General features: G+C 54.8%; 1 protein-coding gene across 1 annotated transcript in view; it reads left to right on the top strand.

Moving 5' to 3' along the window:
• Positions 1 to 7,992: 7,992 nt before the first annotated feature.
• Positions 7,993 to 15,389, top strand: part of MDGA1 (MAM domain containing glycosylphosphatidylinositol anchor 1) — a 59,162-nt gene continuing 51,765 nt past the window's right edge. The window contains 1 exon segment of the mRNA XM_032649733.1: positions 7,993 to 8,961. Within this exon segment, the coding sequence (XP_032505624.1) occupies positions 8,895 to 8,961 (67 nt within the window). The 5' untranslated portion in view covers positions 7,993 to 8,894.

The raw sequence follows: 15,389 nt of genomic DNA, 5'->3' as shown, positions 1-15,389 counted from the left end.
GTGTGGCTTTGGGGGAGTAACTGAACCTCTCTGTTCCTTAATTCCTCATCTCTAAAACGATGATAAAACTACCTACCTACTGGGTGGTTGTGAGGGCAAGTGGCCTTTAGGCTGAGCATTTTATGCTTATGCGATTGTCTACTTACTCTTTCAGATAAGCCCTGGGTTAGGGGGTGGAAACGGTAAGAGGTGGGGCTAGACTGCTTTCAAAGGGCTGAGTGGGAAGGTCCCTCGGGGTCCCCCTTCCACGCTTACTCAGGGCCAGATGTGGCTCCCGAAGGGCCCCGGGAAGTGGCGGTTCCCCAAGGAGAGCCGGGAGGGCCAGATAATGAGGCGAGTTAATCAAAAAGGCAGCGAGTCCCCAGGGCTTGTAGTGTGTTTGGAACAAGGAGCTTGTGGGACACGGCCCGGGACCCCTCCCATCCCCTAGCGCATCGTGCTGGGGGCCAGAGGGGCTGGGGGCTGCGGTGGATTGGGAAGAGAAGGAGCGTGGTGCAGGGGGTCGGGGTGGGTATGAGGTACAGAGTAGGATGACATCAGCTTGTCCTGGGGTCGGGACAGAGCGGAGGGAGCTGCAGCTGGGCCTCCCTGTCGCACCCACTGGGGGTGGGAGATGGGCGCCGTTCCTGTCATATTCTATGTGAATGGCGCCCCCTGGAGTTTATGCCACGCAGCGGTCCTGTCGGTGTGTGTGCCTGCGATCATTCTGCTCCAGATTTCTCGCTAGCCTCACCTCCACCACCACTTTGAAGGGCTCAAAAAGAGGTGATGGTTAAAGGAAAAGGAATTTGCTGGAGAACATAAACGGAAAGGTACCTGGGAGAATCACGGGCCCTGGCCCTGGGCCCAGCCCTGGCCCCCTCCCCTCCCGTAACTTCAGCTTCACTCCCCTCCTCCCTTTCCTCCTTTCCCCTCATATCCCAGCCTGTTTTTTCAAGCCTGAGGACATTTGATCCCGCTTACGAAGAGCTGCCCTGGAGAAGGTGAGAAAGACCAGCTCAGCGAAATCTGATGCCTTTCACTGGTGCCCTGGGGGCAGATGCCAGAGGACAGAGCCACCCTCAGCCTGGCTGAACGCACCCCCACTTCAGGACACTCACCTGACCCACACCTCCCCTCCTAGAAAGCATCCTAGAATGAGGCAGCAGTGGAGGGTCACATCCCCTGCCACTTGTGTACACAATGATTTTCCCAGAACGTTCTGTCCCTTCACTTGCCTACTTCCCTTCCCTAAGAATTTGCTTCCCCTCAGCCTGCACATAACTCAAACATGTCTTCTTATATATTCACTATGTCTATTTGTCCCTAATCTACACATTGTCTGGACAATTTGGGCCTCCCTTATCCTGATAGTTCAGGTCTTGCCCAGAGCCTACTTCTGTTTCAGTCAGGGTAACCCGACTCAGTTCATTTTAATGAGCAGACGTTGAGTGGCTGCTATATGCTCAGTCCTGCACAGGGTGCTGTCTACGAGTGATCCAAACAGGAGCAGGATGCCCACCCTGCCCTTGAGCTCACAGCAAGGGCACACCGCACAGATGCCACTCTAAGCCTGGGGTGGGAGGTGACATCCATGAGACCAGAGTAACAGGCGGGGCCTTCAGGGAGGAGCTGGTCTCCAGATGCTCTGCAGCCCCCTTAGCCAGGTGTGTCTTCCTAGGGAGGTTAGTGGAGTGAGGCAGGGGTGAGGCTTCTGGCTGGGGTGGCACCTGGCCCCCAGAGAGAGTGGGTTCTCCTCCCAGTGGGTGCTGATGCTGCATGCCAGCTTCACAGTTTCGCCTTCAAGCAGGCCGGGTTCCCAGGAGCCCAGAGAGACATTTGCATTGGGAGAAACACCTAAATAAAACACCAGGCTGCTTCCCTTGGGCTTGGTTGAGACTTGGAGGGCTGCAGGCAACCAGGCTTAGGGGTATGAAACAATCTTGCAGTAGAGCCAAGAGTCAGAGTAACCACATTTTGTGCTGTCCTTTTTCCTTATGCCATTAGCATTTACCCGTGTAGTGGATAGTTTATTGTTGTTATCAGTGTCTCTGTTCCTGTGTCTATATCCTGGCTCCTTTTTTATGCCAGGATCTATGAACTTTTAGTAGCAGTCTACCCACTCCAGGTGGGGGGCCTGAGGGTAGAGCTGTGTCTCCTCCTTCAGACCGGGGCTCCCTGAGGGCACGGATGTGTCTCCCCTCAGCCTGGGGCTACCTGAGGGCAGGGCTGTGTCTCCTCGGACTGGGGCTTCCTGAGGGACTTTACTTGTTGGATGTCCCCACCAGGATGCTCAGTATAATGCAGGCACAATGCCTGGATTAATAAATATTTATTGAATTAATGAATAAATAGTCAAGAGAACCTGACTTTTCCAGCCTATTCACCCCCTTCCTAGACCCACCCAGTGGGGAAGTAGAGCTGGGTAAATCAGTGCTCCTTACGCCTCCTCAGAGTGGGAAGACCATGTGTTTCCAAGCTGGTGCTAAAACCAAATTACTTCTGGTCCACTGAACTGTCAGCTCAAAAAAGTTAAAACTTCCCCTGTTCTAACATTAGTGTGGACAAAGGGAGCTTGAGACAGACCATGTGACCCTCACTTGAGAAATGGTAGCATCTGGGTCTCTGACACAGCTCATAAGGCTTTGGAGTTGAGGCACATCTGCTTATTGTGGAAATGAGAATCTGGAAGCCAGAGAGGGAAGATCTCACAGTGAGGCAGGGTGCAATCATGACAGTGGCCAGAAATGCGGGGGAGAGACTCCTGTCTCTTTTGCATCCCCCAACCCCACCATTCTAGGACTGGTAGTTTAGTAACACACTGTTAAGCCAGTCAGTGAATGTCTCTTTGCCTCAGTTTTCACATCTGTAAAATGGTGAGGGCCACATGTCTTCACTTACCTCATATTTTAAGGACCAAGTAGGATGGTGGATGTGGAATTCCTTGAAAAATTCAAATGTTCAGGCATTCTTGTAGGGTTGTAAAATAATTTACAAGAGAATCCAAATAAATTGGACTTTCAAAAGTGATCATGGTTCCCATTCTCACAATCTAGCCCCATGAATTTTCATTTGTCATTTTATGACAAGTATTTATTGAGCACCCACTAAGTGCCAGGCACCGTGTCAGGTGCTAGGGATGCTGTGACACCCCCTTCAATCAATTCCTCACACAGAGCCAGAACAAGCCTGCTAAATTAAAGTCAGATCCTGTCCCTCTTTTCTTCATTACGCTGTCATAACTCCCATCTTACTCAGAGTAAACTCCAGCATCCTGCAATGAACGCAAAACCCAAATGACCTGCCCCCTTAACTTCTCTGATCTCAGCTCCTACTACTCTTCCCTCATCTACTCAGCTACAGCCAAACACTCCTCACCACCGCAGGGCCTTTGCACTTGCTGCCCCCTCTCCCTGCAATGTTCTTCCCCCAGACATTGGCACGGTTTGATCCCTCTTCTCTTTAAGGTCATGACTCAAGTGTCAATGGGGTCTTCTCTGGACACCTTCTCTAACATTTCAGGCCTCACATTTCCTGCTCCTCTTCCTAGCTTTTGGTATTTTCCTTACTATCTAAATACTATTTATAGACTATATTGTCTGTCTCTTCACTAGAATGTCACCTCCATGAGAGGAGGGGTTCTTGTCTGTTTTGTTCACGTTGAATTTGCAGTGCCTAGGGTAGTGCCTGGCACATAGCAGGAGCCTATTAAATATTTCTTAAATGGTGAACATATGGTCAGGGTCCCTGCTCTGAATCCTGCATTCCATGAGCAGAGAACCTGCTGGGGGTATGGAGTGAGGGGGCAGTGGAGGGGGCTACAGACCCTTTGAACAACAGAAGTCTCTATGGCCCTTCCTTTCTGAGGATGTCATTGCAGGATTGCAATATTACTAGTCTCGAGCAGCACGATTTATAACAGGAGTTAACTGCTTACTAATTAGCAGCTGGAACCATTAAATTGGCTATTTGTTAGAGCTGGAATTAATAAACTGGTCTTTCAGTGGGGTCATAACTCTCCCCGTTCCTCACTCCTCCCAGCCAGCCTTCCCCTACCCGACCAGAAAGTGGCTTGCCCCTAGATTGAATCAATACCTCTCACTGCACGATTTTCAGAGACAATTTCCCTTGCAAGGTGATGATGCTATTCCCGCAAAGACTCTCTCTCTCTCTCCCTTTTTCCTCTCCCAGGCTCTGCCTTGCTGGAGACGAGAGCGAGTGAGCGAGAGGCGGGAGGAGATGGGAGAGCTTTCTAGTAAGGCACTCTCACAACAGAAGCCCGAAGCTGCACTGCTTGGCTGAGATCTGGGGCTCCTGGTTCCCTGGCCTCTCACGTAACCCCCCCACTCAGCAGCTAGTTACTTAGTCTTCCTGGAGGTGGCAGGCTGGGCTTTCTCTAGGGCAAAATAATGGGGTTTTTCTTAGAATATCATGGGTGGAACCCAAGAGTTGGCAGTTGGGTGCTGACCATCAAGCCTCCAGACAGCCTGTGCCCAGTGGTCCGCTTCATGGATGCCTCAGGTCCAGTGGTCTAGCTCTCATCCCCCACCCCACAAGAGCCCAATTTGGGGCCCAGAGGACTGTTCTCTATTCGAGAAGAGAATAGGAACACTTCTTGTGAAAATATTTACTAAATACCTAGGCCCTTACGTCTCTTCTCTACCGAACAGTGGGAAAGGGCAAGGCTGCAGAGCCCACTTCAGCCACTTAGCAGCTGCGTGAATCACTGAATCTTTCTATGTCATTCTATGAGAATAACAGTCCTATCTCACATAGTTGTTATGAGGATTAAATAGTTAATACACGTGAAGGGCTTAGAACAGTGCCTGGCATGTGGTGTCAGCTATTACTATTATCACTCGCTTCTCTCAACCACTCTCCGAAATAGGGACCCTACTCACTTTACAGCTGGGGAACCTGAGGCCTAGAGAGGTTAAGACTGGAGCTCAGGACAGATGGCTCCCAAGCCTAGTGCTCTTTTCCTTCTCCAGGCTGCCTCCCATTGTCAGACTCAGGGCTCTGTCAGAGGCAACAGGCAAGGCACACCTAGTGGAGGAGACGACTGAATTTACAGGCACGCGCAAGCAGGCTGTCAAGGTATTTACACTGCATACAATTAGCTGTAGAGTATTCCCGAGTGGATTAGCTACAGCAAATGTTCAATCCCAGCCTGGCTAGAATTTGGTTCTCTGCTCCCCCTCCCTTTTATCCCTCCCCCATCGCAACTCTTCTCTCTCTAGGCCAGTGTAGGTATTCAGAGACGGTAAATTCAAGTGACTGTCAGCTGAGTCAGTGGGGTTCCTTGTTCACCAGTAATGCACCCCAAAGCCAAAGAGGCTCAATTAACTATTTGGGGTTGGACTAGCTAATTGAAAAATAGGAAGGCAGTTTCCAATGACATGGACAAGTGCTCATTCAATTCAAAATGGGCAAAGCCAAGGAGGGTGGGAATCACTGTGATCACTCCCTGAGAGCTTCCTGGAGGAGGTGACAATTTTTGAATAATGGGAGAAAGATGACAATAAAAGAAGCTACTCACCATCACACCCTCAGTTGGTGCCACTTCCTTTTCAGACTGGGTGGGGGAGGTTGGTGGGAAGATACAGAGCCTGATAGCCCTGTATCTCTGTGAGGCAGAAAATGGACTTTTCTCTTTGGTTTGGGGGGGCGGTAGTGGGGAGTGAAATTTTTTAAATTTTGTTTTAATTTGCGTAGAAAAGATGGTGGCATTGAGGGTATCCTAGGTCTGTGGTATCTGGCCTATGATGGAAATCACTCATTCATTTAACAAATCTTCAGTTGGCATCTGCTGGGTGCCCAAAACTAAGTTGGATCTGGTTCACCTTATTCATTCAGCCTTGGACCCACAGGTAAGGAAGGAGAGGAAAAAAAGGAGGGGTTGAAAGAGGAGAGATCAAGTGGAGGGTGGGCTGCAGAATAAGATTCTTCCGATAAAAGAATATGAAAAAGAATGTATGTATTGGGTTGGCCAAAAAGTTCATTCAGGTTCTTCCGTAAGATGTTATATGTATAACTGAATCGGTTTGCTGTACAGCAGAAATTAACACAACATTGTAAATCACCTATACTTCAATAAGATAAATTAAAAAAAAAGATTCTTCCGATGGTCTCGGACTTTCCGAGATGGACAGAAGGAAGCTGAGATGTTACCTGATGGCACGACCCCCCCATGCTGCCTGGAATTTCTCTAGACACCTCACATTCCTGCCACCCCACCTCCGAAGCTGGGGGCACGTGCTCCTGTGAGGGTTAGCCCCTGGAGGGTCAGGAGAGGAGGGAACCAGCAGGACATGCGCCTGGGAAAGGGGTGGCTTTTTTTTTTTTAATTTGCGTACTGAAAAATAAAGTCTTTTTTGGTATACAGTCTTTGAGTTTTGACAAATGCTTGGAGTCGTGGACTACCATCACAACCAAGATATTACGCAGTTCCGGGTGGTGGGGGAGGAGGGTTTGTAATCTCCCCGCTTGTTAGTTGCTGCGGTTTTCCGCGCTCCCACGGGCAGCCCTAATACAATCCTTGCGCACACGCCGAGATAAATAACGGCGACAGGTGGAGCAGGTGAGATTAGCAAGACCTGGGTAGAGGAAAGCGATCGGAGGTGCGGGGGAGGCCGCCCGCCTTGCTTCCTAGCCTTTACCTCTCCCTACCGGCGTTTGGGAGGAGCACTGTCCCCATCCCTGCTCTCGGAGGGCCGGTTTGAGGTAGCGGAGTCCGGGAGTGCGGGACCCCGCAGGTGGAGCTGGCCCCTGGCTTGGCTGCTGAAAGAGAGGGCGCCCCTGGGGCGACTGAGGTCTTGAGGGGAGGCAGGACGGAGAGAGGGGCGAGCTGGGGATAATGGAAGGTGGCCTGGGGAAGCTCTGGCTGCGGGGTCCTGCGGACAAACCTGTTGGCAACCTGCGGGCCGAGGCAAGGGCAGGAGCTCTGATCGCACCCTTTTCGCCCCGGGCTCAGCCAGCTGCTCCGGCGGTGGCCCCCAAGCCGGACGCCGAGAGAGGCCGAGGCTGCCTAGAAAGGGGCGGGGCTCGGCCAGGGGCGGAGGGACTCCAGGGCCGCGCAGACAACCCTGCAGACCCACAGCAGGCGACCGGCTCGCGAGCCTGCAGGACCCCAAGAGCCGCGGGCGCCCCGGCCCCCGGCCTTTCCCTTCGATCCCCGCTTCAGTCCCGCCCCCCCAGAAGTACAGAACATTTACTAAGTGGGCAGTGCCCCGCAGGCCAGGCTAGAGTCCCCGGGGCGAACGGCCGTGCTTGCCCAGCGAGAGTACTGGGATCGGTGCACCCGGCTCGGGCAGCCGGTCTGGGTGTGCAAGGGCGGGCGAAGAGCGAGTGTGCGAGCGCGCTGCAGAGCCCGCGCCGAAACCCACGTCTCTTCGCCTCTGTCCTCGGGATAGATGGATCCATTTCTGCTTTCTGACATTTTCCTGCTGGGGGGATGGGGGGCGGAGAGAGGGAGAGAAGGGGGGGTGCAGAGAGGGGGAGGGGAGGGGGAGAGAGAGGGAGGGGGGGAGGGGGGAGAGAGAGAGAGAGAGAGGGAGAGAGAGAGAAAGGCAGTCTGCTTCCCCCAGCCCTGTTTTGTTTTCTCTAATTGGTCCTGGGGGAGGCGAGGAAATTGGACAGAGGCTGGACCCGGCGAGCTGCGCTGCCTTTAATTGGCTCCTTTTTTTTAACTGGAGGGGAATCAAACAGGAGAGCGAGCGACAAAGGGTGGGAGAGCGAGAGACCGAACGAGGAGACGCGAGGAGGAGGGAGGAGAGGGGGAGGCGGGGGGAGCGCGGAATGAAAAGCTCGGAGCGGGGAAAAAGCAGCACAGCGAAGCCCAAGTTGCCGAGCGAGCGGAGCGCTCTCGCGGCCCGGAGCCCAGCTGCAGCCGCGCCCGGCAGCCCGGCCCGGCCCCGCCTGCTCTGGGCCCCCGCCGGCGGAGGCCGCCGGGCGGGGGCGGGGACGGGGACGACCAACTTGGGTCGCGGCGCATCCCGGCTCTCCCGAGAGCGCCGAGCCCGGGAGCGCCACCGCCACGGCCAGACGGCGGGAGCGGAGCGAGGCGAGCAGAGGCGGCGAGCGACTCCCGCGCCGCAGCCCAGGCCTTGGCGAGAGCGCGAATATTTTTCAAACGACTCAAACTTTCCTTCTTTCCTCGCGTTCTGGGGTCTCTCTTGGATGGAATTGCTCTCCTGATTCCCGCGGGGCGCTGGGGCGCGATTCCTCCCCGGGGTTCCTCGGTGGCTCGGCTAACTTCGCGGACCCGTGGACCCGTGACTCTCGCCCTTCCGCGGAGCCTAGCCCGCGCTTCTCCCCTGCTCAGGAGGGCCAGAGCCGGGGCTTTTCGCCTCCGAGAGGACGCCCAGCCCGGCTCCCTTGGGTCGGGCCATTGAGCCCCCCGCACCAGCCGCAGAACTGGAGACAGCGGATTAACCCCAGCGGAGCCCCGGCCTCCCCGCCCCAGCTCCGCGGAGGGGCGTCCCCTGGGCGGGGAAACGACAAGTTTGTCAGTCGTCGGTGGCCTGTTGGATCGAAGCGCCTCCGCCTCCGCAAAGGGGTCCCTGGCGCCCAGAACCCCGAGCGGACATCCCTGGGAACCCGGAGAGGCTCGGCGGCCGGACTTCTCGGGCCGGGGCGCTGGCTGCTGCGCCGGGCGCGCCGAGGCACCCGGGGCCGGGCCAGCGCCCCCTGCGTTCCCACGCGGGCAGCGGCCCCGCCGGAGGAGAAACCCAGGTCGCTGCCGCCGCCACCGCCGACTCCTCAGCCTCCTGATTTCCGTCGCCGCCGCCGCCGCCCCCTCCGTCGCCTCTCGGGGAAGGGGAAGACGCAAGGGGCATCGCAGGGCCCCGGCGGAGGCGCCCCCCACCGCCTCTCGGGCTGTGCCGCCTCGCGGGGATGAAGCACGGGCCGTGAAGATGGAGGTGACCTGCCTTCTACTTCTGGCGCTGATCCCCTTACACTGCCAGGGACAAGGAGTCTACGGTAAGAGCCCGCGTCCCGCTCCATGCCGGCTTAGCACCGCGCGGAAACTTTGCAAAAGGCGCAAAGTGCGCGCTGCCCGGGTTTGGTGGGTACCCCGGCTCGGACTCTGGAGTGGATGCCCGGGTCCCCGCCCTTTTCCAGAGAGCGAGGAGATCGAGCTAGCTGCTTCAGAGCACGGAGACAGGTTGTAGGGTCTGGCGTGAAGCCAGGGATGCCAGGGGGAGGTAGTACCCACTTTCCCAAATCCTGCCAGGGGCGGGAGTGAATCGGAACCCTTGAGAGCACCCAGTTGGCTCGGGAGACCCTGACAGACCGCACACCGGGGGCTGGGAAAACGACTTGCACCGAAACCTCATCCCACCCTGGCTCGGCCTCCGGAGTGGAAGCCGAGCGATGCACGATGCGGAGTTGCGCCCGGCTGGCGAGCGAGCTGGCTGTCGGTACCGCGGCCCGGCGGCTGGCTCGCCTTCCCGGCTCTCGCTGGGCTTCGCTGCTTCGCTTCTTGACAGCCCAAGCGGATGCAGGCATCCCCCAGATCCGGCTCCCAAGACCCCAGAATCCCTTTTCGGACCTCTCCTGAGCCAGTTAGTTCTTTCTGTCCCCGGTTCCCAGCTACAAACGCCCAGCCCCACCTTCCTTCTGCCTGCGCGCACACATTCAACCACAGTCCCCAGAAAAGCAAACACTGCACGCACCCATCAGGCTACGTGTCGAAACTCTGCCTCCTGCCACTCAGCTTTGCTCCCGCGTCCGCACCCACACTCTCAGGCGCCAAGGGAACTCTGGTTACCCCTTCTTCCTTCTCCCTCGTGGTATTTCCGGGAGAAAGATCCCGGGAGTGGGCATCATCCGTTCAGGATGACGAGGGCTCATCCCTCTCAGGGACTTTCCCTCTGAGTTCTGGCAGCCAGCAATGCCCTGACCCACAGCACAAAAAGTCTTTGGGGCCCGGTGGCCCTTACTTTACCTTCTTCTAACTGCAGGGTGGTCTGTATAGGTCACTTTTTTAATGATGTGTAGCTGGAGTGAGGAAGATTCTCTTTCCTTCTTTCTCTAGGGTTGAGGACCTAATTATTCATCTTTAGATCGGGAGAGGGTTTGACCTATTCTGTTGAGGGGGTGGGGGCAGAGGCATTGTCCCTCAGCTGCCAGCCTCAAGTGCAGACGCTAAATGCTTCCTTCTGGGGATGCCTGGCCTGTCTCCCTGAGCCTAGCAAGAGGGAGGGGTGTCCTGGGGGCATCTGGGAGGTGACATCCTCCTGGCTCTACACAGCTAGCTGGCTTGGGCTTAATTCCCTGGGGAGGCTGGCCCAGGCATCTGGCCAAACTCTGCTTCTTAATTAGTTTGTGTGTCTTACTGCCTGGCCCTTTACATAGGCCAGAAAGGGAAAGAAGGAGGAAGAATGCAGCAGGGACTGAGAGAGCCTGCATTGTGGAGAGGGGGCCACTGAGCGTCTTCCAAGGGCCTTGGCCTCCCCAGGGTAGGGGAAGACATCAGGGTGTACTGGGGGGTCCTCTTTCTTTTTTCTCCTCAAGGTTTCCCTACAGCTTCACTGTCTCCTTAAGAGGTGGCCTAAGGAGGGACCTGCTGAGGTCTTTGCCTTCTCACCACACCCCAGGGGCTCTGGAGAGCGATGGGGAGCCCTCCGCCTCTGTTGCTATCCTCCACCCTGCTCCTCCCTCTGAGTGCCCTTGGGCAGATCTGGCAGGCCCATCTCCTGGCCATTCCTCTTCTCTATCCCCTCCAGTTTCTTCAACCTTATCTGGGGCTGCGTGGGACCCATCTTGAAGAGGCTCCCCTGAGCCTAGCCTGGAAACCCCAGCAATGAAGGCAGGGGGTGGGGCAGTAGTTTCTGTGGACCCTGATTCAGAGTACTTTGGGGCCAGAATTTAGCCGTTGGCTTGTAAGTCCCCCTTTCTCTGTATTTTCTCCACTCCCTCGTGTGCCTGGGTCCCAGCTGCTCTCACTCAGAGCACATCAAGGTGTGTTGCTGTGCACTGGGGCCAACCCGGAGCTCTTGGGTGACATTCTTTCCACTTGCCCTTTGAGAGCATGACTCCAAGGAAGGCCTCAGGGGAACTGCAGGGTGAGAAGTCTTAATCGAGGTGGATGGAGAGTGGAGGATTTAGTGAGGAGGAGGACCACAAGAGGCTGCCGAGTTCCTTGTGATGCTAGAAGCTTTGGCCAGATATAGCAGAAGGGAGAACTATGGTATCACCGGGTCTGGGTTAAAGAAATAGTATGGGGAGGGCCTTCCCTGGTGGCGCAGTGGTTAAGAATCCGCCTGCCAATGCAGGGTACACGGGTTTGAGCCCTGGTCCCGGAAGATCCCACATGCCGCGGAGCAACTGCGCCCGTGAGCCATGACCACTGAGCCTGCGTTCTAGAGCCCGCGAGCCACACCTACTGAGCCCGCGAGCCACAACTACTGAAGCCTGCGTACCTAGAGCCCATGTCCACAACAAGAGAAGCCTCCGCAATGAGAAGCCCGTGCACCGCAGTGAAGAATAGCCCCCACTCACCGCAACTAGAGAAAGCCCGCGTGCAGCAACAAAAACCCAACGCAGCCAAAAATAAATAAATTAATTAAAAAATATTAGTTCTTAAAAAAGAAAAAGGAAATCATATGGTGAGCTAGTTCTTCTGCTCCACCACCCCCCCCCCCAAAGCAGATGAAGCAGTTTGAGAAAGAGTAGAGTGCAGGGGTGAGGGATGGCCACTCATGCCCATCATTGTATGTCAGCACCTAGCACGGTGCCCGGCACACAGCAGGAGCTGGCAAGTACTTGTTGCACGAATGAAGGGCCATTGTTGGGGGGAAGTTGAGGAAATGCTTCTTGAAATTCTTTCTCTCCAAGAACTCTGTCTAGGATGGTTTCCAGCAGCGTAGTGGGGTCTCTGAGTCTTTGCTTAGGGAGAGTCATGGAGTCCTAGGCTGGCAGCCGGAGGGGACCTCAGCTTCCCTGGCAGTGAGAAGGGAGGCAGGTTTTACTCAAGGCACAAAAGAAAAAGTGTGCCGGAGGGAGGGAACCTCAGCCTGTGTGGCTGAGGGAGGAGCAGATTAACATGGAAGTTGAATTGAGGAGAGGGAGGAAGAGCAGGCTGTGTAGGGTAAACCCGTCGGGATCTGGCCTGGGCTGTGGGTCTCCGGTGAGGCTGGTGGGAGGCAGGTGCCTGGAGCCCTATGCCTGGCTTCCCTCTGAGTGTGCTCTTGTCATCTCTGAGGTCCGCTGTCTACAGTAGGGCTGGGGAGGTGCTGTCAGTCTGGTCAGGTGGTTTTGCTCTTCTTGGGGGCACAGATGCTACAGGAGCTGAGTACTGGACCAGATGGTCCATTTGGAGCCTGTCCCCTCTTCCCTCCTACCTCCCAATCTCCTGGCCCAGTTTGTTGTGCTCCCAGTGGATCCTGTAATCTGCTTTCTGGCAAGCCAGGGGGGGGTGGGCTGGCCCCAGACGCCTAGTTCTGGGGCAAAGACAGTAGCTGGGTGATGGAGGAGGAATAATCTATGTGTGGATAGCATCAGAAAACACCCGCTCCTCCATCCTGGCTTCCTCTCTTCCTTCCATAGCTGCTGGACTTCCAGCCAGGGGCAGGTCAGTGGGACTCCTCTCCTTTACAAAAACACAACAAACCCCTGGATTATTTAATATGCAGGAGTGCGAATTGACATTATCCTTAAGACAGGTTGTTTGCAACTTACTGGTGGAAGTCAAAATATTTCACCAAAGGTGTCATCAGAAACTACTATCCTATGCTAATTTTTGTGGGAACATGAAGACAGATGTTGAATAATTTGACAAGAGTAACATAGCTTACAGAATTATCACCAAGTCAGGTTTTTTCCCCTCCTCTGAGGGGTGCGGAGAGGGAATTTCAGGAAGTGTGTCTCCCAGTGCCGTCTTCTGGGTGTTGATCTGAGTGTGGGCACCCTTGGGATTTTTCACTGGCATTTCTACCCCATGCCTTGAAACTGGCTGTCCCCTGGAGAAGGAAGGCATCGCATCAGAAAACTCTTGCCTCCCAGGGCAAGCAGAAGGCTTGGGGGTTTCTAAATGTCCTCAAGCAGATCCCTGCCTCTGTCCCTTCTTCCTTCTCAGTTATAGAAACTACATGAGGGAGAAAGAGGGCCTCGTGTCCACAAATCCAGGCTGTTTTGTTTGCTTTGTCAGCATCGTCTGCACCCCTGCCCCACCGAGTTTAAGTTGACCCTTGTGCTAGTCTGAGGGCTCCCAGGCCTGGCATCGGGCCGGAGAGTCCTCCTTCAGGTCAAGAGCCCCATAATGTCCCATCGTACACTGCAGGCTGCAAACCTGTGCTTCCTGCCTGGAAGGGGTCTCTGGGGAATGGGGCTGGGGGTGGTTAGAGAGGATGAGTTTGTTAGCCAGGAAGGCACCTTCGAGAGGCGGGCTGGGGACATGCCAAGAGCCTACTTGTAATTGGCCAGGCCTGGCTGTGAGCTGCTGGGGCCAGGGTGGCAAAGCCTCGATTAGAGCCTGGTATTAGCTCTGCTTTGCTGGAACATGGAGGGACGGGTGAGGGCTCCATTGGGAGAATGGAGGGAGCTAATCACAGCTGCCAAGGCCAACAAATGAATGATGCAGAAAATCAATACCTGGGGGCGGGAGTGGAAATCCGGGCAGTGGTAGCAGCCATGGCTTCTCCCGCTGCCCAGGAGGCGCAGGTGGGCCTGGGAGGAGTGAGACAGAGGCAGCAGTGTGAGGACCCTCCTCTCCCCCACACCCTCCCCCCTCCCCTTCATCTGCCTTCCTCTCCCCCACTCCTCCCTTTCATCTCCTTGTGGCTGGGCTCAGGAAGGATGGGCCAGGAGATGCCCCACCTGGCAAAAACAGGGGGCCTGGGAGATGGGACCTTGGGCCGCTCAGTGCTGGAAGAGCGCTCCCCAGCTCTGACATGCCTCTGGACACCTGAACCTGACTAGGCTCCAGGTGTGAGGGTGTGTGTCTGGGGACCCTGCCCTGTGCTGCTGGCCCTGCACTGCCACTCCAGAAATGGCCAGCAGGGGGAGGGCTTGGCTGTCACATTGCTTCTTGCCTTTCCTGGGCTCCTTTGGCCTCAAGACTCCCAGTAGGGTGAGCTTAGCCTGGGGCCCACGGGAGCCCCTTAGGGCCTTCTGAAGCCCCAGGCCGCCCTCCACCTCCTGTGTCCCCACCCCAGTGTCCCAGGGCATTCGCCTGTGGCCAAAGCCACACTTCCTGAACCCTAGGCTGGAGGAGAGCTCTCTGGTGGGGCTTGGCTGGGTTGTGTGCAGAGCAGGGGCTTGTGCCTTGGCAGAGCTGCCTCTTTGTGAACCTGGGTATGGCCCCTCTTCTGCATCTTCCTCCCCATAGTCAGAGACCCTGCTTTGCAGGCACACATCTGCTGACGGCTGATACTAGGTATTAAGTGGCCCCTACTGCATTTAAATGCTGATATGGAAGGCAAAAGCAATGCTTAACCCAAAGGAATGAATGTTTTTTCTTAAGCAATGCAATCTCCCTTTTCCCAAGTCTATGAGTAACACGTGTTCTCTGCAAAAACAATCAGAGTAAACATAAAAGTATAAGGAAGAAAGTAAAACTCACTTGACATCCTGCCTTGCATTCGATGATGATTCTTTCAGGCATCTTTTTGGGCAAATAGGAATGAACTTTTTAGGGAAGAATCGTTGGTTATGACGACCATATCTTATAGGTGTGTAAGTACCACGTGCATTGCCAAGCATTTTCATGTGTCTAACTCCTTTGATTCCATAACATTCTGAGAGGTCAGAACAGGGGGTCCTATTGTCCCTATTTAACAGATGGGAAAACCAAGGTTCTAAGAGTTTAAGAACTTGCTTAAGGTTACACAGCTGGTAAGAAGTGGCTTGTAGACTCGATTCCAGTGGATCTTCTGATTTGGGGGTTGGAAAACAGTATGGTGTCCCTCTTGCCATTCATTAAATATTTACTGAGCACTTCCCTTGAGCAAGGCCCTGTTCTGAGCATTGACAGGGCTACTGAGATGAATAAGATGCTCTCAAGGAGAAGGGGAGAGGAATCACATACAAGATGGTGGTTCCTGGACGATCTTGATAAATGCCATGTGACAAGGGCAGATAAAGGACTGTGGGAATTTGAAGAGGAAGGAAATTACTTCCAAGGCCTGGTAGAGGAGGGGGCATTTGAACCAGCCTTGACAAATAGAAGTAAGGAGTGAGAAGGGCATCCCAGGTGGAGGACTCATTATGGCAAAGGCATGGAGCATAAAGAACCTGGGTGTGTGTGGGGAGTTGTGAGTCGTTGATTTGGGCTGGAGTGTAGGTTGAAAGGGAGTCAGGGCAGTTAGAGTTGGAACAGTAAAGGAATAATAATAAAAACTGCTAACATTTGCTGCCCAGGCTGAGATAAGGAATATGTATTGTCTTCTTTAATCCTTACCATAATC

Source organism: Phocoena sinus, chromosome 11 (assembly GCF_008692025.1).
Source record: "Phocoena sinus isolate mPhoSin1 chromosome 11, mPhoSin1.pri, whole genome shotgun sequence".
Lineage (NCBI taxonomy): Eukaryota > Metazoa > Chordata > Mammalia > Artiodactyla > Phocoenidae > Phocoena > Phocoena sinus.
This window is presented reverse-complemented; position numbering and strand designations above follow the sequence as displayed.